This window comes from Rousettus aegyptiacus, unplaced genomic scaffold, assembly GCF_014176215.1.
Source record: "Rousettus aegyptiacus isolate mRouAeg1 unplaced genomic scaffold, mRouAeg1.p scaffold_m13_p_11, whole genome shotgun sequence".
NCBI lineage: Eukaryota > Metazoa > Chordata > Mammalia > Chiroptera > Pteropodidae > Rousettus > Rousettus aegyptiacus.
Genome location: NW_023416286.1, coordinates 10485630 through 10511536, shown reverse-complemented (window position 1 = coordinate 10511536; position 25907 = coordinate 10485630). Strand labels below are relative to the sequence as shown.

Below are 25907 nucleotides of genomic sequence, written 5' to 3'. Positions count from 1 at the left end.
ACTTGCTGAACAAGTAAAAGAGCACCCAAATCTGGACCATGAGACACCCTAGAGTAGAGATGGCAGGACCAAAATCTCTTGACTCAAAATAGATGTCTTGGGTTCTAACTCAAAACTCAAAAGAAATTAACGTATAGCATGAGTTTTAAATCAGATTTTAACTAGATAAATAAAGATGATCTAGTAGATGTGTCCAGTCATGGATGTACTTTTTGAAAGACCAGGAAAGTAATGCTAAGGTGATTAATAATAGTTAACTACCTAGAAATGAAATAATAAACCTGTACACATTTTAACTTTAATAATTTTTTAAAAGCTGCTCCAAACTTTTAAAACCACGGGTTAAGGTTCTGACGTTACAGCATTGTGGGTGATACTGCCTCTCTTGGAAAAGCTTTAGTAATGAACAACACTCTTCCACAGTTTTTTTTTAGGTAAGTTAGTGCTATTAAATAGTCTAGCCATGTATTACCATGTATTTGTAAGAATACAAGGCCAATTAATAAGTGTTTTCATTGAGATAATAGTTAAGAAGTACAAAAGAAAACCATAAGATAAATGAGGAATCAGAATAGTATATTTTTAAGTCCTGAAATGTTTGGGGTTTGAAATATGCTAATGAATATTCCAATGATTAAATATAACACTGTACATATTTAAATAAAGAAAAGTTAAAATTCCAATAGGTTATAATTTATGTTTTTTTAAGTTATTACCAATTTGAAATATTCATTTATTTAATAAATCTTTGACAACTGCAGGATTTTGTTTTCTAATTTATGTTCCATAATGCCACAAATGAAAAATACCGAAGCTTGAAAAGGGTAGGAAATTGCCAAAGCCGATCTGAAACTTTGGAGATGAAAACTGAATTCAAGTCTGTCTTAGTCCAAAGTTCCAACATAAAATGCTCTCCATATAATTAATGATTACTTATAAATTAATTTAATAACAAATTTTACACTAAATTTAACAATTTAGTTTACTTTTCTTATGTTTAAAATTTACCAAAAATACTGAAAATTAGAATTTCATCAAATATGTAAAACATTGTAATTAAATTATTGAAAATATCCTGATAACAGTATTATTCATTTTTTCCATATTTTAAGATAAAAGAGAAAGAGGTGGAGACAGTAGCAAAGTGTATTCTTATTCAATTACTTATCCAACCTTAATAATTTCTGAAATGTTAGCAAATATACCACAATAACAATTATGTGGATACATTCATTTATTTCCTCATTTATAGATCACTTCTTATGTGCCAGGCACTCAAATATACACCTAGGAACACGGAGTTTTGGCAGTAAAGTTAAATAAATATACAACATGGTAGGAATATAAACTAAGTAACAAAGTATTATAGAAGCAGAGAGAAGGAAGAAACTAAACCCAAAGTGGCATTACTTAAAACATTTTATTAACCTTAAGACCTCACAGGGTACCTAGTTAAAGATTTTCAGTGGACAGTTAAAAATTCTGATCTTACCAGATGGGATTTTTAACAAAGGTCGGCCAGTGGTTTTTGTTTTGTTTTTCTTGTGTTCTTTTTATCTTGGGATGATCAGTACAGTTTGCTGGTATTCAACTAAACTTGCAGGCTACCATAAAAATACTTGGACCCAATAGATGGCACAGCTCAGCGTTAGCACGTAGGCACTTTGGATGGTTTGGGTGCATTTGTTTATGAGCAGTGGCTAGAATAATGGACCCTTCTTGACAAAACTTTCTAACCCCAGCATTTGAAACCCAAATCACCCTGAACTGAGTTAATATATTATGTTTCAGGTATAATTTAGATATCTTTGGAGTTTTACAAATTTAAGAATTTACCTCTTTTGGGAAATATGTAGCAAGAAGAGGCATAATCATCATCATCATAATATTTGTATTTACTATGTTTTTAATCTTTACAACCTCCTTAAGAGGCATTTTCTGTGTATTAATAATAATGTAAAAGTTAAACATTGATCAGGGAACTACTTTAAAATATCTGGAGTGTAGATTGTTTAAAAAAAAAAATGAAACAAACAATAGTAGTGTTAATAATGGTAAAGGGATTTATCATAAATAGCCAGAGTAAAAACAAGCAATTTTGGGTTGCAGTGTAACCCAAAAATATAATTTCAATATGAAAACCATTTTAATGGCATGGTTTCCAGTGGAACAGAATAGAGATAGATATTAAAGAAATTCAAGAAATGCAAAGTGACCAATCTGAGGTATTTTATCCTTCTAGGTCCTGTATTATACACCAAGATTAGAAGAGCAGAGAGCAGTCACAGTCTGAGTCAGGGGCATGTGTACAGTTGTGAGATAACTGTCATGTTATAGATCGAGTTCGGGTTGACCAAAGTTGAAGTTTACTGTAAATAAGATGTTAAATAAGAAGTAGCCAGGACTGAACAGAGAAGAAAGCCTTACTGTTGCTTGATATAGATTAAAAGGACCTATATGTGATACAGAATTACCTAAAGACCAATTGACTTATCAACTTTATTTTAAACTAAACTAAGTATCAACAGACATGCTGCTCCTCGAGGGAACAGTTACAAGGTCCTCTTCATCTAAGTGCCCTTGAACTACTAACACTTGGAACCAAAACTCACATAATTCTGACCATGACGCTGTCAAATTTATTGAAAGGTGAAAATTTTAATTATCCACTTAATTACCATATACTTAATGACTGCTCCTAAGAAAGTTAATAAGTGTTTTGCTAGTTGTCTTTTTCATATGTTTGTTAACTTATTGCTTAATAATGTATCTTAAAGTGACCCCCAAACACCTTAGCTTATTCAGTTGGATAAATCCAGTTTACAAGTTTTCAAAATGCCTATGCAATAGTTTAGATTTGGCATATTTTGTTGCCTGGCCCTCAAAAGTCTTCCTTTGTCCAAAAGCCAGCCATGCATAATTTTTAAGATGTTAAGACTCAAAAGGTATAAAAATCCCCTTTATGTGACACCCCATTCCCTAGCTTCATCTAATAGTGTCTAACTACAATCTTCTAACTTATTTACTAAATAATGAAACAGAAAGGAACCTGACTTAAAGAACAACAGTATCTGCCTTAACATTGTCCACAAGGATATATTATGATTTGTAGCCTCTAGATGAATCATATCAATCAAATTTTTAGGGTTTACGTCAGCTTGAAAGGCTGTTAAAATAGATGAAAGTATTATTCTTAGAGCTCGGTTGTCTAAAGCTAAAGTAAAGGAGTTGACCATTAATTTAATGATATAGAAGTTTCTCTTCATGGAATAATTTTTTTTCAACTTGATGCTACTGGTCTAAGATTTAATTAGTAAAGATATCTGATTCATCTTATTTTTCTGAGTACTTGTATCATATTAGTAACTGACTTTCTTTTCTGACAGGCTTCAGAGCATTTGCTTTCTGGGTTTTCTGCCTGGAATGCTACTGAAAATGCTTATGAGGGTCTTTATAGAGCTGTCATATATATACACATACACACACACACACATACACATACACATATATATGTATATATATTTCTATAATAATTTTTGTAAAAAAAATATAAAATTTATGATTTTCCCACAGATTTTACATTATAAATCACTTTAGGTGTTTAGAATTTATTATTATCATACAAATTGAATTAATTATTGCCAAAGTATAAAATCCTTTTGGAAAAGAGGATTAGTGATTTTTCCACAACTAAACTGACAAAAAGTTTTTACATATGGAAATTAGTGGTTGACAAATGTAACTTGCTTTAAGATCATTTTATACTACGGATCTGTTATCTAAGCAATGAGAGCATTAGTAACATTTATTTTTTCAAAGGATATTGAACCAAAGTTGGATTTTCTTCCAGTTTGTAGACAGGATCGCTGGAATAGTGTGAATTGAGTGTTGTTAAATCCTTTAATTTTCTTCCATTAATTTATCCTAGTACTTTGCATGTTAATTTATTTTTTTCTTGAATGACTCAATGCTCTCAGGTTTTTTTTTTTCCCCCTGAATTCCTCAGTAGTTGTTTATAAAAAGAGTGGGGAAAAATACTGAAATTCAAGTATTCTAAATACTGAAATTCAAGGAATTATATATATATATATACACACACACACACACACACACATATAATCACAATATTAAACACATATAATCACAATATTAAAGAGTCCATATAGAACAATGGATATGTAATACAATATAAAATAAAGCTATATTAAAATATCCTTATAAAAACCAATTTTGTCAATAATTTTAAATATGCCAAAAAATTTAAACTTTTTAAAAAGTCATAATATGTAGATTAATTATATCTATTTCTATATCTATATGTCATTATATATATCTATATAATGACAGATTCTATAAACGGTGTTAGAAAATAGAATACAAATTATAATAAATAATTATTTTCTAGGATTAGAAAATGGGAGTGGTAAAATGCTTCTGTAATATTACTGTCTTGGCCATATTTATTCCATCGGATAGTTAATTCCTAAAGCTGAAACAATCATTACATTCTGATGTCCATCTTTTTGACTGAACTACCCAGAGGGAGATTTGTGGGAATGCTCTCATGTCAGGGTCACAAGATTAAGTGAACAGTGATGACAGTAAACAAGCCATTTCTCTATATTCCAAACAGTTTAACTCAGTTACTTAAAATCCCATAAACATAAATAGTCTTTTCTCTCTACAACGTATCCATGATAGATGACTTCAAAACACAGCACTCTAGGGCAATGGCACTTTCTAACTAAATAGGCAACCCTTATTACTGACAAAAGACATTAAACTACTTGTGAACACAAATATCAGAAATACCCCCAATTTAATGCATAAAACTTTAGTGTGCATATAACATACAACAATATTATTATAAACTAACTTACTCATTTTATTTATAAAGACATATATGTATGTAGTTATAAAATGAAGATATTTATAGAGAAAAATACTGTTTAAATTATAATTCCTCAATGTTTTAACATGTCTATTTATGATTTTCAAAAAGTCGATGAATTGAACATATTATTTTAGGGAATGTAGTGATACTTAAGTAATATTTAATGAAGTGATAATTAAGTGATATTTAACTAATATAAAAAGCAAGCTTATAAAGAATAATCACATCAAAGAGTCCAGAGATTTTTCTCAACAACCTGATCATGTACCATCTTTAATGATTCCTACAAAAATGCCATCTGCCAAGAAAATAGAAGTAACTGCTTGGAAAATATTTTCTACAATTTGGTGCATGTTTTAAATAGTAGCCACATAAAGGACTGAGGGACTCTCTTAAATCTCATTTTAAATCCAGGCACTTGTTGCAAATGGACAAAATTTTAAACTTTATGCCATTTGTAAGTCAGAAGTTTCATTAATGTGGCTATCCGAAACACTACTTTTTATTTTAAAATAAGTGACTAACATGGCTGTATCTAACATTTATGAGCTTTATTATTTTGTTTCTGCTTATTGATTTTCTTCATTATCATTTGTATTTTTATGTAATCCTAATTTTATGTTTGTAAGCACTTTTATAAAGTGTCTTACTTTGGACTTAATAAATTAACCATACTAATTTAAAAATCTATATATTTTAGGGGAAAAAAGCAGCAATGATGGTGGCAATCGACTGGGTCACAGGATTCAGCTTGATCACATTTACATGCATATTAGAGACATTATTGTCCTGACGAATATAATCACTACTGGTCTATATCACCTAGTCCTTTCAAATCACTGTTCTTCCTTTGTGATCTGAATGAGAATTCTAACAAAGAAAATGATATGACAGGCCCATAGAGTTCTATTAACCTGTACCATATTTCCTACCCTATTCATGTGGACTTGCATTACATATTTTTTCGGAAAGATGACCTATAGGACTCCTTTAAGGCTCCTGCTGAATCCGGCAATACGACCTTATTCCTCTGCCCATCTGGGATCCTCAACCAGCCTTGCAGGTTGTTCCTTTTGTTTGCTGAAGATTAGAAGATGCTGACGATCTTCCTTTCCATCCAAAATAGCAAAATTATCTTGAGTAATGCAACGTAAGTGCCACCTGCAAAAGTTCATCCTTTGATTTTCTTACTTCCTCATTACCATATCTTTAACTTAACTCCACTTAACCACTTTCACGACTACATTCTGAAGTGTCAATCTTATATTGGTATATTTCTGAAATCTTAAATTCAAACATCCAACTTCCCAATCTTTGAGTTCACCGACTCTTGTTTTCTTGACTCCATTATTTTCTTCCTATCAGTCCCTTTCTTTCTCTACTTCCCTTCTTTAACTATCACTTCAACCACTTTCTTTTATTTTAATATTCCTGCTCTTTTACATTGGGAATCTAACCAGTAAAAACAACCATATTCTATTTTCAGTGCTTGGAAGAAGAGAGCATATAACCTAGATGAACTGCTGGCAGGACCTGTTGAGGGATGATTTGCACATGTGTGTTGTAAGGGGAGAGGGAGGGCTGGAAGAAAGAAGTAAATCAAGGATTTTATAGATGCCTTTTCACTGGAAGAAGAGGAGACATGGAATTTGTGGGAGATGGGAAAATTATGCTTTGGCCATGTCTGAAAAGGTTATCACATGCATAAATAGTGATCTAATGACACATGGAGCTCTATTTTCAACTTGGTGGTGGACATGTCCAGCACAATATGACACATGCAAGGCAAACTCAACAATCACCTTACTATCTACACAAGTTTCTTCGCTGTCTTTCAGTTCTAAGAATGGCGCCACCCAGGGAATCATGACAGCGTCTTGGGTAACATGCTTGGTTCTTTCCTATCTATTTAATAATTAAGTCATAATGATTCTACCTACCTTTAGATTTATGTTTTCTATTAGTGCCTTTGGAATTAGCAATCTCAATTAGTTAGAACTTAATTAGTTCAATGTTGAAGGTTCAAATACCCAAAGAAAAACAAAGTCTGTTACATTGTAATAGACCTTTCGATCAAACGGATGTACTAGGATAGATATAGAAAGATTTGGGCCAAAGAATTTAAATGGATTGGAAAAATAAACAAAATCCAAAATCCCTCCTCCACTCTATGCTAACCCCTTCAAAAAAAGCAGGATTTTTAATCTAGACCTGAGATTACCATTATCTTCTCAGCAAACATCAGAAGTATTCCTTTTAAAAAAGTAGCTGAGATATTCTAGAAGAGATGATGGACACAGAGGCTTGAGGGGTGAAGAGACTGAAGTATCCAGGGTTTGAGCGGTTTATGCCAAGACTAAAAAAATGATGTATAAGGAGAAAGTCCTAAAAGTGATAGGGTAAATTTACTCCCAACGAAAAGGCAGGAACATATATGGCTGAGCCCTAGGTGCCGCATCTCCTTGCATTAATATAGAACCTAATGTCTCATTTTGTCCAGAAACAGACCTACTTATAATCACAAATCAAGCAGGTCCTTAGCGTGCAGAGTAGAATGAGGATCCCAGGGCTTTCCATTAGGAAGATTACTACAATCCATGCACAGTCCTAGAGTCCCTACTAATAACCGAGACTGAATTTTCCAACAGTTCCATGGAGGGGACCTTAGAGCAAGTTAATTCAGATTTAAATGGGCATTTCATACCCATTACAGAAAGCAATAGTGACTGTTTTAAGGGAATCAGAAGTGGAGCCAGGAAGTGAAAGTTAATGATTTAAGAATATTCCAAATTCAGAATTTATTTCAGAAGCATCAATTTTCACTTCACTTGATGATATAGTTTTTATTTCATGTTACTTTATCATTTTAACTTCAAATTCTTGATTCGATGTGTATGAAAACTCGTGTTTTGAAAATGTAGACTATCAGGCTAAAATCCAATAAATGCGTCATCTCATTTGACCCTGTTATGTCCATTTACATAGCTTTTTTGAAGTTACTACATAGAGTTATATGAACTTCATAGCCATTAAACAAATATAGGTATGATGTAAATATATTTAATTTCTAAGCAGTTTTTTTTTTTCTTTTTTTGGTCATTGTAAATCTCACAGTGTTACCGAGATAACAACTAGTATACTAGACTGGTTGGCCTAACCTAGTAACTATCAATATATTTGGCAATATGGCTTGTAATACTGCAGTCACTGAGTGTAGAGCACGTTCTTAATTTATATCTTGATACTTTAAACTAGCGGTCCCCAACTTTTCTGGCACCAGGGACCGGTGCTCCTATGAGAAACTAATGCCTGATGATCTGAGGCGGAGGTGAGGTGGGGATGCTGGCGCCGGGGAGTGGCTGCAGATACAGGTGAAGCTTTGCTCGCTCACCTCCTGCTGTGCAGCCCGGTTCCTAACAGGCCATGGACCAGTACCGATCTGCGGCCCAGGGATTGGAGATCCCTGCTTTAAACTACTTGAAATTGCTGGAAAAGAGTTATATTTTCCCCTCTGAATACTTTCTAATCTTTATTGGAGAATAGCACATTAGTACATTTACTTTATTATTTTAAAAACTATTTAACTTTTTAAAATACACGTGGTGAAAATTAATTTACTAACAAGTATTATTTGTAGAGAAATCCAATTTATGTTTTTTTAGATTTTGTGACCAATATACCTATGGTGCATGGAAATAATTGAGATAATCTAAGCTATAATTTACATAATTTTAAAACAGTAAATAAATATTTGCAATTCTCTATATTAAAAATGTAATGTAGTTCGATAAATATTAGTATTTACAACTGAAGAGCCATGTATAAAGAATTTTTTAAGCTTTATAATATTTATCAATTTATACAGAGTAAAATTCACTTTTTAGTGTACAGTTCTATAAATCTTGATGAAAGCACTGAGTCGTGAAAAATCTACCACAATCAAGGTACAGAATACCTCGCTCATCCCCAAAAGCTAGCTCATGTTGCCCCTTTCTAGTCAAATCCTCCCTCGTCTGTTAAACCCTGGAAGCCACTGATCTGTTTTATTTGCCTAAGGTTTCACTTCTTCTATAACGTCATCTAAGCAGAATTAGACAATATGCGTTCTTTTGGCCTGGCTTCTCTGACTTAGCAGAGCGCACCTGAGATTGGTGCAGGCTGGGCATGCGTCTCGGGGCGTCCCTTCTCACGGCTGAGCAGTGCTCCACTGCATGGTCGTGCCAGTGTTTTATCCATTCACCAGCGGTAGAACACTGCACTGTTTTCAATTTTTAGCAATTATTAATAGAACTGCTATAAACATTGATGTATAAGTTTTCGTGTGAATGTAAGTTTTCATTTCTCTCGGTGTAAGGACTTAGGATGATTGCTGTGTCATGTGGTACATATATGTTTAACTGTGTAAGAAATGGCCAAACTGCTTTCCAGAGACGACCATTTTGTATTTTCTGCAGCAACGTGTACGAGTTCCAGGTACTTCACATCTTTGTCGGCTCTTGAATTGTCAGGCTTTTGTTTTGTTTTAATTTTAGCCATTCTAATAGGTGGCTGTTATAATTTGAATTTCCTTAACAGTTAAGGATTTTAAATATCTTTCCATGTGCTTATTTGCCATCTGTATACTGCCTGTGGTGAAGCATTTGTTCCAATCTTTTGCTTACTTTTTTATACTGTAATGTTTGTTTTCTTAAGTTTTTAAAGTAACTTACACACACACACATATATATACACATATATACATATACATACATATATGTGTGTGTGTGTGTGTATATATATATACTTGTCTTTGTTTAGTTTTATACTCATTTAAGTATGTAAATATATGTACATACACATACTTATACTTGCAGACCCTTATACTTACATGTCCTTTGGAAGATAAGTAATCTGTGAACACTTTTTCCAAGTCTGTGCTTTTCCCAGTCTGAGAAAATGTGGCATCTCTTAAAAGTCTTCTTTCATACCCAATAAGTTTTTAATTTGATAAAATCCACTGCAGACTGAATGTTTATGTTCCCCCAAAATTCATATGTTGAAACCTCATCCCCAATACGATAGTGCCTGGAAGTGGGGCTGTTAGGGGGCGTTTAGGTCATAAGGGCGGAGTCCTCATGAATGGGATTAGTGCCCTTATCAAAGGGACCCAAAGAAATCCTTTGACTCTCACTTTGTGTAGATACAGTGAGCAGACAGACCTCTACGAACCAGGAAGTAGGCTCTCACCAGACAATGAATGTGTCACTGCCTTGATTTCAGACTTCCCAGCACCTAGAACTGTGAGAAATGAATTTCTGTTCTTTATAAGTCACCCTGTGTATGGTATTTTTGTTACCTATCAGGGTTTTGCTGCTGTATCTAATAACTCTTCGTCCAACTCAAGTAAAGTCATAAAGATTTTCTCCTGTGTTTTCTTCCAGAAATTTTAAAGTTTTACATTGTATATTTCTATGATCCGTTAAGTTAAATTTTGCATAAGATTTGAATCATAGGTCAGGGGTCAATTTTTGCATATGAATGTTCAATTGTTCCAGCAATATTTGTTGAAAAGACTACCATTTTCCATTAACTTGCCACTGCATTTTTATGAGAAAAAACAAAACAATAGAAAACAACTTTTATTTCATTTCCAATTTCCAAGTTTCTCAATGTTCCTTTTCCCCTTCTGCCTAAAAAGCACTTCTTTGAGACTATATCTGCTAGTGAGGAATTCTCCAACATTTGAAAACATTTTTAGTTTGCTTTCATTTCGGAGGGATATTTTTGTTAAATATAGAATTTTTGGTTGACAATTCTTTTGCTGGCCACCATGATTTCTGATGAGAAAGCTATAATTATTTAAACTGTCCTTTACATGGAATGTATTTTTTTTTTTTTACTTCTGGCTTCTGTCAAAATTTTTTTCTTGTAAGTAGTGCTGCAGTGAACATAGTAGTACATATATCTTTTCAAATTAGTGTTTTAGATTTCTTTGGATAATGGATGAAAAAGGCGAAAGAATCCCTTTGGTAGCTGTAAAACAATCATGTAAAGTATAGCATAGAAAATATACTCAATATCATTGTAATAACTATGTATAGTGGCAGGTGGGTACTAGATGTATTAAGGGGATCACTTCATAAATTATATAAATGTCTAACTACTATGTGGTACATCTGAAACTAATATAAAATAATACTGAATGTCAACTGTAATTGAAAAAAAAATAATAAAATCTGGAGGGAAAAATATTGTTTTTCTGTATCTTTGGTTTTCAGAAGATTGATTTAGTTTTTACTGAGTTTATCCCGTTTTGGGTCTCCGATTTTCTTGAGTCACTGATTTGACATCTTTCACCAAATGTGATGTTTTCAGCCAATTTTTTCTTTAAATAAATTTTCTGTACCAATCTCTTTCTCCTCTTTTTTGTGGGGCTTTGCTGATGTAAAGTGTAGACTTTTGATATTGTCCTATAGGTGCCTGAGGCTCTTTTTATTTTTCCCCCCAATGTGTTTTCCTCTGTTCTTCAGTTGGATAATTTTAGTTGATCAATCTTCAGTTCATTCACTCTTTCCTCTGTCATATTCATTCTGCTGCTAAGCTCATTGCTGATTTTTTAAATTTTGGATATTACATTTTTCGTTTTGATTTGTTTCCTTTTAACATTTTCTATTTCTCTACCGAGATCTTCTATCACTCCATTCATTTAAAAAATGTTTACTTTTACTTCCTAGAAGATGGTTATAATAGCTGCTTTTAAATCTTTATCTGATAGTTCCATCATCTGGGTCATTTTGGGATTGGTATCTGCTAATTATTTTTCCTTAAGAAATCGTTAAGATTTTTCTGATTCTTTAAATATTAAGTAATGTTGGATTGTTTATTGGATATTTAAATATTATATCGTGGGACCCTGAATCCTGTTAACGTCCTTTGCAGGATGTTTATTTATTTTTCTTTCAGCAGTTAAGTTCAGAATTGCAAATTCAATCTCGCCTTCTGTGGGCAGTGTATCAATGCTCATTCAACTCAAGTTTTGGATGCATCAAACTTTAAAAATATTTTCTAAAGCCTTGGATTTTTGAGTCTTAATTTTGTTTGAGAAGTACTTTTATTTCATTATTCTACTTGATAACTTTTATAGTTAATACAATAATTAGTAATCAATTTAATCCTTGGAATGATGGGCTTTAAGGTTAGATACACTTTGATTCAAATCTTGTCCCTACTATTTAGCTATGGAATGCTGGGCAAGCTATTCAACTTGTCTGAGTCTCACATTTCTCATCTGGAAAATGGGAAAGATGATACCTTTCTTACAGTATTGTTAGAACAAAAATGAGACATCAGATGTGAGGAACAGCAGAGTTACTGCCAGTGCATAGCGACATAGCTGCTCTCAATAAATGTGAATTACTACCAACATCTTATCAGAAAACAAAACCTCGGTGGTAACGCATATATTAAAACGCACGCTAAAAAGTGGGGGTACACACACGTGTGTATATCACTTTACTCAGGGCCTATCATAATCTCTCTATTTTATTTTAGGTTGTCATAACTTATACAGTTTTTTCTTTTCGATTTTTCCGGTTTTATTTAGATATAACTGACATATAACATTGTATAAGTTTAAGCCATACAGCATAATGATTTGACCTATGTATTTTTCCCCTTATGATGAGAACTCTTAGGATCTATTGACTCTTCTAACTTTCATGTGTAACACACCCGGTTCCCTACAGTCACCATGCTGTACGGTACGTCCCTGACACGCATTCATCTCACAACTGGAAGTCTGTGCCTTTTGACCTCCTTCATCCAATTTCCTCTCCCTCTACCCATCCTAATCCCTGGCAACCAGAAATCTGATCTCTTTCTCTATGAGTTTTTTTGTTTTTGTTTTGTTTTTTTTTTAGTTCCATATATAAGTGAGACCATATAGTAATTGTCTTTTTCCATCCGACTTATTTCATTTAGTACATATAATGTTAGGTCCATTTATGTTGTAAACAGCAGGATTTCTGTGATTTTTTTAATGTACGAATGAATAATAACTCCACTGTGTGTGTGTGTGTGTGTGTGTATACACACACACACCACTTCTTTACTCTTTCATCCACTGACAGACACTTAGGTTGTTGACACATCTTGGCTATTATAAATAACACTGCTCTGAACATGGGGGTGCAGCTATCTCTTCGATACATTTTTCTTTCCTTTGGAAATATACCCAGAAGTGGGATATGCTGGATCATATGGTAGTTATATTTTTAACTTTTTGAGGAACTTCCATACTGTTTTCCATAGTGGCTATACCAATTTATATTCCCACCAATGGTGCACGAGGGTTCCATTTTCTCTACATCTTCATTAGTATTTGTCATCTCTCGTCTTTTTGATAACTATTTTAACACGTGTGAGGTGATGTCTCCTTGTGGTTTTAATTTACATTTTCCCAACAATTAGCGATGCTGAGTACCTTTTCGTGTACCTGTTGGCCATCTGTTATGTCTTCTCTGGAAAAATGTCTATTCGGGTCCTTTGCCCATTTTTAAATTTGGTTTGTGTAGTTTAAAAAATAGAAATATGATCTCAAAAGATAAAATAAATAAAGAAAAACTGCTTGTACATACCAAGTACTACTTAACAGCATTAATTCTTGAACATGCATTTTAAAGGGGCTTTCAAATTCTAGTTTTTCCTCAAGGCTGAAATAAAGATCAATAACATTAATTCAAAAGCTAAATTACGTTTGATCCAGCAGTACTGCTGAGTCAAAAAATAAAAGTAGTAAAACAAGTAGACATTATAGAAATGAAATTCCTCAGAATTAACATACATTTGATAAGAGGGTTGTAAATATGCGTAATGTGTTATTCATTCCCTCCACTTAGGAAGCTACAAGTCTACCGAAAGAGACCGCACATTCGCACAGCTATAAAACATTAAGTGATGTTTCACAGGTAACGGCGACGCAGATACAAACAACAAAGTATGAGGAGGCAAATTTGGAGAAGAGGGAGCAAGCCAGGGAATGCTATGGAAAGGGTGACATTTGAACTTGGCTATAAATAGGGTGACCATACTTCCCGATTTCTTCTAGTCTTCATAAGGCAACCAGACCGATCTTAAACATAAACCAGATTATGTTACTATTTTGCTCAAAACCCTTCACTACTTTTCATGCCACTTAGGTTAAAGTCATAAATACTTAACATGATCTACAAGACTTTAAATCATCTGGCTCATATGCTACTCTCCAGCCTTATCTCAAGCCACTATCCCTACTGCTCAGGAAGCTGTAGACATACTAGCCTCCTGTCTGTTTACTTTGTTATTTCTAAGCTCTGAGTCTTTGTAATATTTCTCTCCTGAATGCCTTACACACCAACCTTTGCTGACAATCTCTTGCCCATCTCTTTGGTTCTTAGCTTAAAAGCAGCTTGTTCAAAGAAGACTCCCAGACTCCTTACCCTAAAATGAAGACCCTCTGTTATATAACAGAGGATCCTATATTTTCCCCTAGTATTTGCCAAAGTTTGTATTTATATCATTTATTCATACATATCAGTCTCTTCTACTAGACTATGACTCTGTGAGATAGAGAGCAAATCTGTTTTGCTCATCACTATGCTACCACAAATAGGAGCTCGAGAGTTATCTGTTTAATAAATGAATAAAATCAACAAGTTTTAAGTATATATCGCAAGTTGGAGGGTGACAAAGTGGTAGGGGAAATTACTTTAAAAAGGCTCTTTGGGAAGGAAGAGGACTGATGCTACCAACGTCCAGAATTGCCATAAAGCTAAAGTAAGCAAAACAGCGTGGTACTGGCGAAAGAATAGAAACAGGTCAATAGAACAGAGTAGGGGGCCCAGAAAGGGACCTCCATAAAAACAGGCGACTGATAAGGGAGCTAATGCAAGTTAGTCTTTTCAAAACAAAAAACAAAAAACAAAACAAAACAAAACAAAAAAAACAAAACAGTGCTATGGTGCTGGAAGAACCAATAAACACATATAATAAATCTAGACAGAGATCTTACACCCTTTACAAAAATTAACACAAAATGAATGGATCGATCACAGACCCAAATGTAAAATGCAAAACCATAAAAATCTTAGATGATAATGTAGGAGAAAATGAATTGGGCATGGTGATGGCTTTTTAGCTACAACAGCAAAGATACCATCCATGAAAGAAATAACAGATCAGCTGGACTTCATTAAAATCCAAAACAACTTCTCTACAGTAAGTCAAGAAAACAAAAAGATAAGCCACAGACTGGGAGAAAATATTTGCAAAAGACACATCTAATAAAGGAGTGTTATCAAAATACACAAAGAATTCTAATAAATTATCAGTAAAATTCTTAGTAAAAAAATGTACCATTCTGATGAGCGACATTGATAATAGGGGAGAGATAAGATCTGTGTGTGGGAGGGGGAGGGGTGAAATCGCTATATCTTGCTCTCAATTTAGTTTTAAGCCTAAAACTGCTCTAAAAAATAAAGTCTTTAAAAAACAGGCTCTTAGCAAAGAGCTAACAAAAAAAAAAAAAAAAAAAGGAGCCTCACAAACATGAGACATTTACTATGCGTGAAATACTGTGCTAAGCATTTTGCATACAACCTTCCGTTTTACCAGTTAAGTAACTTAATGAAGTTAAGAACTGTTCATCCCATTTCCAGGTGAGCTTGAGCTTTGTTTTCACACAGGAATAAGTATTTTTTTCATTTAATAAAATTATCTCATTTAAAATATAAAACTGTCCCTGACAACAGAATAATTCATTATTCTATTCTGTAAAAAAAAAGTATTCATTTATTCAGAAACATTTATTTAGCACCCACTATGCATTAGACATTATTATAGGTGCCACTGTGGATAAAAGAGAAAAAATGCCTTCTATTATGGAGCTTGTCTTTTAGTGAGAAACGAAACAATAAAACTGATAAGTAAAATACGCTATACATTAGATAGTAATAAATTTTGAAAAAGGAAAATAAACCAGAGGCATTATAAAATATTTGGACGAAGAAGAATTTCAGACAAGGTGGCTAGAAAAGGCCTTTTTGAGAAAGTATCGTTTGATTTAAAGGCTGAAGAAAGTGGGAGAGCCAGTAGCCACATGGGATTTTTGGAGAAAGCATTCCAAGCAGAGCGATCATGTCCTGCAAGCTTGGAGAACATCAAGAGCCCACAGTGAGTGGAACAAAAAGAACCAAGGGGAAGCAGGACGGGAGGGGGCGCACAGCGTTAAGGAAGGCCAGGTCCCACGCCTGTCGCCCGGGGCTCACCCCATGGCAGCCGGACTGGCTCTCACTACTTCGTGAGCAGCCCGAGTACCTCCATCTTTCGCGCGCTGTCCTCGCTGCTTGAAATGCTCAGACAGGTCTTTGCTCAAGTGGTTCCTCACCAGGGTGGCCTTCTCTGGCTATTCTATCAAGAATAGCACGTTTCTTTGTCCTTGTAGGTCACTGTTTTGTTTGTTTTTTTCCCCTCAGTGACATGCAAAGCCTCTGGAGCGGTGCTGCCCAAGAGAACTATGTGTGATGATAAAAATGCCCTGTGCTGTCTAATATGGCAGCACCATATTAAGTACTTAAGTGTGGCTAGTACAACTAAGGTACTGAATTTTTAATTAAATTTAATTTTTACTAATTAAATTTGATAGCCACAGGAAAAGGATCTACGTTTTAGTAAGAATCACCTGGGCCGCTGTGCTGAGAAGGACTCCGGGAGGACAAGGGCCAAAGCAGGAAACTATGGAAAACGCTCATGCGACAGGTCAGAAATGACGGTGCCTTGGGTCAGGTGATGTCAAAAGTAATGGTGAGAAGTTGTCAAATACTGGATATAATTTACGTCAGAGACAAGAGGACTTGCTGAGGGCTCAATGTTGAATGTATGAAGAGTGACGAAGGCTAAGAGCAACATGTATGGCCAGGGCATCCATAAGGCTGGGGTTCCCTTGTCCTGTTAAAAGGCAGGTGACTCATAGATATCCAAGTGTGAGATGCCAAGTAGGCAAATGGATACACACGTCTGAGGAGAAGGGAGAGATCTGGACTAGAGTTAAGGTTAAGAGAAAGAAAAGATGAGGCCCAATGGCTGTGCCTTTTTAATTCGCCAAATACTAAGGAAGCTTATAGAGAACACAGCCACCCTTAAACGCTTAAAGTTCAACAGCAACCTGAGTGTAAACAGTAAACAATAAACTTTTATTTAATTAAAAAAAAAGATTTAAGGTTCAGTGACCCTCTTAAGAAAGGATGATGATAAAAATGTTGCTGTTTTTCAGTTAGTCGGCACTGGGAATTAATGTGCAAGACAGGATAGCTACCTCCTCTGCTGAGGGGTCCCGCTGCCAGTCTGTCAATCTAATGAGATATCACAGAAGGTGAGCAGAGCCGAAAATGCATTTGATACGTTACTGCGAGACTGACACTCTGAACAGGTCACTGTCCTTTGGCGGCATTTTAATTACTTAACGAAATATTAAAACCCAAACGCTGTACAGCTTTAGACATTTATGGCAATATCCTGAGTCATACAAGCTAATTGAATTATTAGCAGTATAATGTTACAGTCTTGACTATATATAACTAAGTAAGTAAAGTAAGTAAATCCCATTCAGATGACACAAAAAGAGAGACGATGTGAACAGCTGGTCAAAATGTTCATATTATTGCTACTCTACATGATGGTTAAATTTTATGTGGCAACGTGCCCAGGCTACGGCCTCAGCTGTTAGGTCAAATACTAGTCTAGATGTTGCTGCGAAACATTCTGCTGATATGATTAACACCAACAATCAATTGACTTTAAATAAAAGATATTATTCTCAATCATGTGGGTGGGCCTCACCCAATCAGATGAAGGCCTTAACAGAAAAGACTGGGGTTCCCTGGAGAAAGAACCCTGCCTGGGTCTCCAGTCTGCCAAGCAGCCCCACAGATTTCAGACTTGCCGGCCCCACGATCACGGCCTGTATCTGTTATCACATGGAATCTACTGGTCTGTGTCTGTGTTTCTCTGGAGAACCCGGACTGGCACACTCTGCCTCTACTTGTACAAGCTGTGTGATACTATATGTGTTTTAAATAACCTCTTAAATCTTTAGTTTCTTCATTGTAATATGGAGAAGCTTTCAGTATTGACCTTAATAGGGATGTTTGGAAGGTTAAACAAAATAATTCACGTAAAGTTCTTAGTGTTGTACCTGGTACACGATAAATATTTGACAAATGTTAGATACCATGGTACTAGTGTTATTATAAGAAATAAATACTGAGTATTAACTATTTTTAAAGATAATATATAATTTTATTTTTAATAATTAAAAATAATAAAGTTTTCTTAAATCCACCTGATACTTGAAATCCCAGAATAATTCGTTGACTACTACCCTGGTCATATTCAAATGTTCTTCCCCAACTAACCAGAATCCTTCTGAGTAGTGTCCTGTCCACATGAAACAACCCCTAAACTCTGCCAAAGACTTAATAAAAACATTTAATAGGATCAAATAAAATGAAGATATAAAAATAAATAACATTAGCAATCTAAATATAGCGACATCCTCCATTACTAGCCATTTTCCTAGAAAACTTCATTGTGCAGAGGGAAAAAAATTATAACCACCAAACTGTAGAAAGGAGAACATCTGTAATTTCTAAATAACCAATTTTGATTTTAATTGAACTGTATATAATATCATAAATGCCCTCAACTGAGATGAAACTTTTCCTAAGAAAGACTGAATAGAAAAATATGAAAGAAAATTTTTTTAATGTATTACCTATTCATAGTAAATGCTTTTATTATGACTGATAATTAAGAAAACTAGAAATGATATAAATTTAATAAGTAAGAAGATTTGACTATCAAGATTAAAATAGTTGCCTAAACAAATTTTATTATGTTACATGTAAGTACAAATTAGAAATAACTTCCATTGGAGCTACTTTTAAAAGTTTATATTGTCTCCTAAATCATTCTAAAGAGGCATTCCTAAAGATACCAGGAAATAATTCTAGTAATTTTATATACTTTAAATCATATTTTCTAAATAATTTAAAAATGTGCAGTCCTTTTTAAAATTTTAACACATAATTAACCTGTGAGTTATTGTTTACTTGTAATTCGTTACGACTCACCTATGAGAAACTGCGCCCCACGCCCCATGCTTATTCGTGAGAATATTAAGGATCTTCTGTTTCAGCTGATTTGCTGTAACGTGATCTCGATGTTTAGCAGCACTAATAAGGTGGTCACACATCTTCTCCTCCTCTCTTCTATCAGCAGCATACTGGGCACACTGCGACTACAAAGGAATACAAACAATGCGTAACAATTGATGTATAACTTCCGCTATGCATAACGAATGATATTAACCTTAGTTTAAATGATAATTCAATTTCAAAACTCAGATAATGCAATCTTTTGAAAGCTTATTCTCAAGAAAACATATAGTCGCCTTTCAAATTTGTAAAAATGTGTTCTATGTATTTATACATAAAGTCTACATAAAATAATTTGGATAATGTTATATAAAGTAATTAAAAGCTTTTAACATTTCTTCCAATTCTTAAATTATGCTTTTAATATATTCCAAAAATAATCATTTTAGAAACAAAATCAGCTTATTAAAAATATAAATAGACCTTTAACCAATATAGTATATAACTCACTTAAAATAAGAGTTATATGGTCCTGATAAAAAAACTTGCAGTTTAAAGTTTTCTATTTCATAAATGTCAATTTTGTGTAGAAGAAAAAGCAATGGTTTAGGTAACTAGACCTGGATTTTATTTTGTACTTTATAAAAATTATTTTTTCCCACTGTACTCAGCTTTATATTTATAAAATGAGGCTATAATCTCTCCCAACTCTAAAATTTAATGTGTTCCAAGCTTCTCAGGATAAGTACTATCTTTCCTTATCTTTTCTAATAATCAGCTGTCCTGTCGGCTCTCACGCTTGCTGGTGTTAGTAACGCAGCTAATCAATCTCATTGTGTAACGAAAGGTTCAATATGAACATGAAGCTCACCATTTCTTTAATTGTATTTGATTTTGTTTGTATAATAATTTTTGTATAGGGTGGATTGACTATAGATTTTAATGTTACCAAGTATGTAATATGAGTCATATAAATAGGAAGGAAAAAAATTTCATACATCTAAAAAAAATACATATAACTAACCCGCTCACATTCATCATTACTATGTAAAACTGTTTCATGGAAGTATCTGAACTCAGCCCTCTGTCTAACTACTGATAGAGGGTACTACCACAACTCACCTCTTTCACAGAAATAACCTACATTAATCTAAGAAGGATTAATTCATTTTCCAATTTATCTTTTTGTACAGAGAATCACCAATTAGTACAATGGTCTGCCTCCATAATGAGGTTAATATTTCATTAGCTCATTGGAGAGTAAAATTAGATTTTCATTTTTCTTCCTTAACAATTACAATGGTTAACTAAAAAATCTTAACTGTGAACTACCCATTTCAAATTAAATACACTTTTCTTTCTTAATTACAAGCTTATATAAGAGATAGAGAAAATTCTCAAAAAGTGTTAGTAAAATGTCATGACATTTATAAAATCTATAATTGAAAAATGATAAGTGTTTGGTGAACACAGACACACACATACATCATTTATTAATACAGCTCTAACCTAAAGAGAACACACTCAAACATTTGGGTTAAAAAAATGTACATTCATTAAGTAACGATGATAATACTCTCAAAAAAGATTTATATTATATACATTTAATATATATATAATCTAAAAATCACTGAATCTTCACGTCTCCCTTCATAGCTTTTTATCACTGTTGGCCACGCAGCCTCAATAGGAGTAATCTCATCCCCAAGGGGATGAAAATTGGTGTTGGAGATAGATATGTGAAAAAAATCTTACTCTTTTTATATATAAAGTGTAGATGTACACACAATACACAGACAGAAAGATATGCAGCATATTGATGGTAATAAAATTCCATTAGGGAACAATTAGGACAAAAACTGTGCAAAAAGATTTTTTAGGGGGACAATAATGAAAAAGGCGTTTAAAAGCTGCCATTAGTTTGATATCACCTTGCTTAAATAAGCATTGAAGCTGGTCACTAATATCTAGCTACTTAAAAACTTATTTTAAATGTTTTCACATGACAAATATTTATCTGCTTATATTCCATAAAATATCTTGATTTTTTTAGCAGAAATATGATTGAGTCAGAAGTGGTCCTACAGAGAATTCAGTTATTATTCTAAATCTTAATTTTCATAAAGTGTGAAATAAGTCAAAAATTAACTGAATATTCTTTTTTTGTTTAGAGTTCTGACACATCTTAAACATATTCTTCAAAGAACAGATAATTCAATCTTGTCATCCAGATACTCTGATAAATATCCAAATATTACTTATTGTTGAGGTGACATGAAATGTCACTTTGACGAGCACTTAATTATCAATGTACTTTATTCAAAGTTTAAAATGCTTGGTATCCTTTGCAAAATAAGATTGTTGCAATCCCATATGCGAACTGTGCACTGTCTCATCTGACAAATGAAGGAGAGGTTACTGGTTCTGAAGCGCCAAAGGCTGTTTCTCAGTCTCCCGCTTTTCAGCAGCTAGGTCAGAGATCACTGGACCCAGAACATCAACTTGCATAACTAAGAGAGCTGGTTTACTGAGATAAAAACCTCATCAAAACTGAAATCTTGTGCTCTGATTTCCAGCCACACCACACTTGTTCGCGTGTTGCATCAGGAAAATAAACTGATGAGTTATTTATTATTTTCGAGGCCACTGACAGTCCAACTTAAGCCAAACACCAGATTACCTAAATATTTACAAAACCAATTTTGTTTGAACAGAAGTAATTGTTATATTTAAAACAATAAAATTGGGATGTTTGTTGAATTGAGGCAATATAAACAGTAGCAAAAAACCACTGACATGTTAAAAATATAAAAATAATGTTTCAAATTAAAATATGATTACTATGGAATGTATAATACTTCAACATCCTTTAGTTTTTGCAATAGAAATGACAGTTAATTTGTTCTTTATTCAAGGTACTTATGAGGATTTTTAAACTATTATACTTCTGTCTATAGATATAATGAATGGTACATATATATCATAGAATAGCAATGCTTCAATTGTCAAAATGTCAGTTACAAAAAAAAAAACAATATAATATGAACTAACATGACTTATAGCCACTCTAAAGAAGGATACATTAATAATAAATTATTAAACGTTTGGTGAAACTGACTTCATATAACTACTTGTTATATCCATATCTAATGGTCTGTAAATTCTGCTATCTTAAAAATTATCAAAGTAATTGCATCATAAAATTTTATTTGCTTTTAAGAGTAAGTTAGAACAACTTTAGTCTATCAAGTGGTTAGTCGCAGGCATGTTGTAAATGAGGTGAAAATAAACTAGTGCTGTGTTTGACACTTACTGAAGAACCGAAATGCCTGCCCTTATTGAAATTTTCCTCTTTTAAAAACCCTTCTTATCGTAAGGTCACCATTGGTGGTGGTAGGCTTATAACAGAAAAGCAGACTCTCATCTGCTCCCAAAAGCTTACCTCAAATTCCGCATGTTTATGTACGTCCTCAGCTCTCTGTCTGTTCAAAATAAACTCAGCTTCATTTGCAACACGAACTATGTGGTCCTTCATAGCATGGCACAGTAATCTAAAAAAAAAAAAAAGAAAAAAAAACCTTTGGAATTATTATTCTTGATAGCTTTGGTTGATCCAACTTTTCAACAACTGAACTTCGGTATTACAAGTATTAATTATGCATAAATTTCAGACGAAGCTACGTTATATAAATATAGTTGAAATTCTAATTAGGTGATATTTGAAATATAGAAATATGACATAAAACTGGTACAGCAATGCCTCTGTTAAATACAGTGTGTCTTGTGAACAAATCATTCACTTAATTTAATAAAATTTAATGCAATAAAAATAGAGGGTTTCTGATAGAGTGATTTAAATGGTTAAACGAATTCATTACCTTGGAAATAACACAAAAGCTAGGTGACATTATATTAGAAAATCTATAGACTGGATTCTTACTTTAATTAACACAGATGACAAGACCAAATGCCATTTAAAATTCATTTAAATGCTAAGATTCTAAATTCTAAGATGGAGGTACAGTGAAATTTAAAAATGTAAACATGGAGCAATTTTTTTTAAACAATATTTTCACCACTTTCCTTTACTAGTATATGTATTATTCACTCTTTTCTCTACCTAGCTTTTCTCACTTAGCGGTATATCTCAGACACCTTTCCATGCTTACATATCGATTTTTTTCACCTTCTACAGCACAGGTAGAGGGTACTTCCAAAGATGGTTGCAGTAATGCCCCCACCCCACATGCCCTTTGTGGTGTGATTTTGTCAAAGGGAAGTCTTTTTCCACTCCTCTTAGGGCCAAATGACTTTCAGTGACCAATAAAATACAACAGAAATGATGCCATGTAACTTCTGAGGCTAGGGTACAAAATGCCTTGCAGCTCTTGCCCTTCTTTCGTGGAACTGTCTCTTCTAGAATTCGCTGCAATGCTAAGAGAAGCTCGTAGCATGTAGAGAGTCTCACTCAGAGAAGCAGAAGGAGCTCAGCCTTCCAGGCCTAGAAGACCCCCAGCCCAAAGCCAGCCTCCCGGGTAGCTGTGGCCCCAGACAATTCTCCACGGCACTAAAGAACTGCTCGGTTGAGCCCAGTCAATGAGATTCATGAAAGGTTAAAAAAAATATGACTGTTGGTTTAAGCCACATGATGATGATGATGATGATGATGATGATGATAAAAACTATAACCAAACCTTTTTTTGGATAACACAATACTTAATATGCTCGAGAATCTTCAGATATATACATCATTATTTTCTTTTTTAAACGTAAGAAACCACAGCTCAGAAAAATTAAGTTCCTTGCTCCAGATCATAAGTTTTAAAATAAATTTTGTAATTTTATATTTTGCACTGCATCTTCATTAACCAACAATATTTTTTAAAGTAAACCTTTTAATTGTGTTTACTTCTGCCATCCTCCTGTGGACATTCTAACATTAATTCTTTTCATTTGGTCAGCTGAAAACAATAAGTCCTTTTCATGTCAATTACAATATATTCTTTTGTAATAGACAATTACTGTGTTAAAATAAAAACAAAGGGTATTTGAAATTTAACTTTAAGTTCTTCTGGGGTTTTCTGAAAGGGAGAAATTATGAAGTAACTTCAATTCCTTTATCTACATCTTTTGAAAATTTAGTTCTAATATTCACATTATCTAGTTTTTCTCTCTCTAGATTTTAAACAAGTGCTATTTTCAAGTTTGCTATTCTTTCTTTTCATTGCTCACTGTTGAAATGAATCATTTTTTTCTTGCTCAGGTTGTCATACATTTCAATCAGAATGGGGCGAGTTTAAGTTTACCTTAACTTTTGTATGCATATATATTAACCACTTTGCTACATTTTGTTTAACATTCTCGTGCTTCTTTAACATATTTTAAAATCTTATTAATATATATAAGCCACAACATATTCAGATTTGCTCCTTTATGAGTTTTATAAATAAAACTAGAAGTGTTCTGTGTTCTTTTCAGAATGAGAAAAGTTTGCTGAAAATATTTATTTTAAAATCGTGAATGTTACATTTCATTTGATGAATCTGCACCTACTGACATGAGGATGAAGATTTTCACCTGTAATACGATAAATGAATGACATTTTTTAGGAATTTTGACACGATGAACAACTTCTGTGTCTCTGGGATAACATTCCCTCATCTCCCTCCTCCAAACTCAACTCTCTACAGACGCAGCATATTTTTTCACATGGCAGGACTAGGTTGTGTTTCTACTTAACTAGGATTTACATATCTGCATTCATGACGGAGACTTGTCTGTGACTTCCTCTCTCATACACAACTTGTTTGCTTTCATAGTTGAGATTATAGAGGCCTAAAGAATGGGTCAAGATCATTTCCTCTGTTCTCCAGAAGTTAGTAGTATAAGGTTGAAATGTTCTACTTGAACGTTTGGTATCTATACCTGTAAGCCATTTCTATAGAAAGACTATTTACCGATTTTTTTTCATACTTAAAGTACTATTTAGGATTATGCTTTTTCTTAGTTTTAGAAAGTTATGTATTTTCTAGAAATATTCCTGCTTCATTTAAATTTTTAGTTTTTAGTGGTAAAACATTTTATCCATAATTATACTCCCTTTTTATCCCTTACATGAATTATGTCTATTTGGTTCTTGATCAATCTTGGGAGAGTTTGCCTATATTATTATTGTTTTTTTAAAGAACAAAGTTTTGCCTTTGTTAATCCTATTGTATCTCATTTTTCATTACCTATTTTTTAATTTTCTCTTGGTTATGCTTTCGATGTCACATCAAAAAAAACTGTCTAATCCAAGGCTATGTATACTTTAACCTATGTTTCCCTCAAAGGGTTTTATAATTTTATCTCTTACATGTAGGCCTTAGGTATATTTTGAGTTAATGTTTGTATGTGGTGTGAGGCTCAGATCCAGATTCATGCTTTTGCATATAGATATCTAGTTGTTCTAGTATCATTTGTTGAAAAGACTATCCTTTCTCCCACTGAATTGTTTTTGTTATTCATTAACATTAATTGACCATAAATGTATGGATTTCTTTCTGGACTGTTTGCTGTCTGTTGAGTGATTTTTCTGAACTAATTTTGTTAAGTCCGTATTCCTTTTCATGGGTGACCAATGATGCCTTTGCTCCATTACCTAGAGTTAGCTAATGGCTAGACAGAGATTTCTTTAAATTCCTAGATCCAAAAAAAGTTTCCACACTTTCCCAGGAAGCTGTATGTGTGCATTTGGACAGCCCTTCAACTCTTAGCCACTCCCATTCTAAAACACGTAGAGCCGTTATGGACGTAGGAAAGATGTCAGGAGACAAAATGAAGTGTTCTATTTCCAATGAAACAGA

General features: G+C 33.5%; 1 protein-coding gene across 16 annotated transcripts in view; it reads right to left on the bottom strand.

Moving 5' to 3' along the window:
- The window catches only part of NBEA (neurobeachin), a 611133-nt gene that overhangs the window by 254220 nt on the left and 331006 nt on the right, over positions 1 to 25907 (bottom strand). For all 16 annotated transcript variants that reach the window (XM_036228295.1, XM_036228296.1, XM_036228300.1 and 13 more), the window contains 2 exons: positions 22505 to 22613; positions 19039 to 19205 (listed from right to left, as the gene is read on the bottom strand). In XM_036228295.1, the coding sequence (XP_036084188.1) occupies positions 19039 to 19205; positions 22505 to 22613 (276 nt within the window). The remainder of the gene's footprint in view (positions 1 to 19038; positions 19206 to 22504; positions 22614 to 25907) is intronic.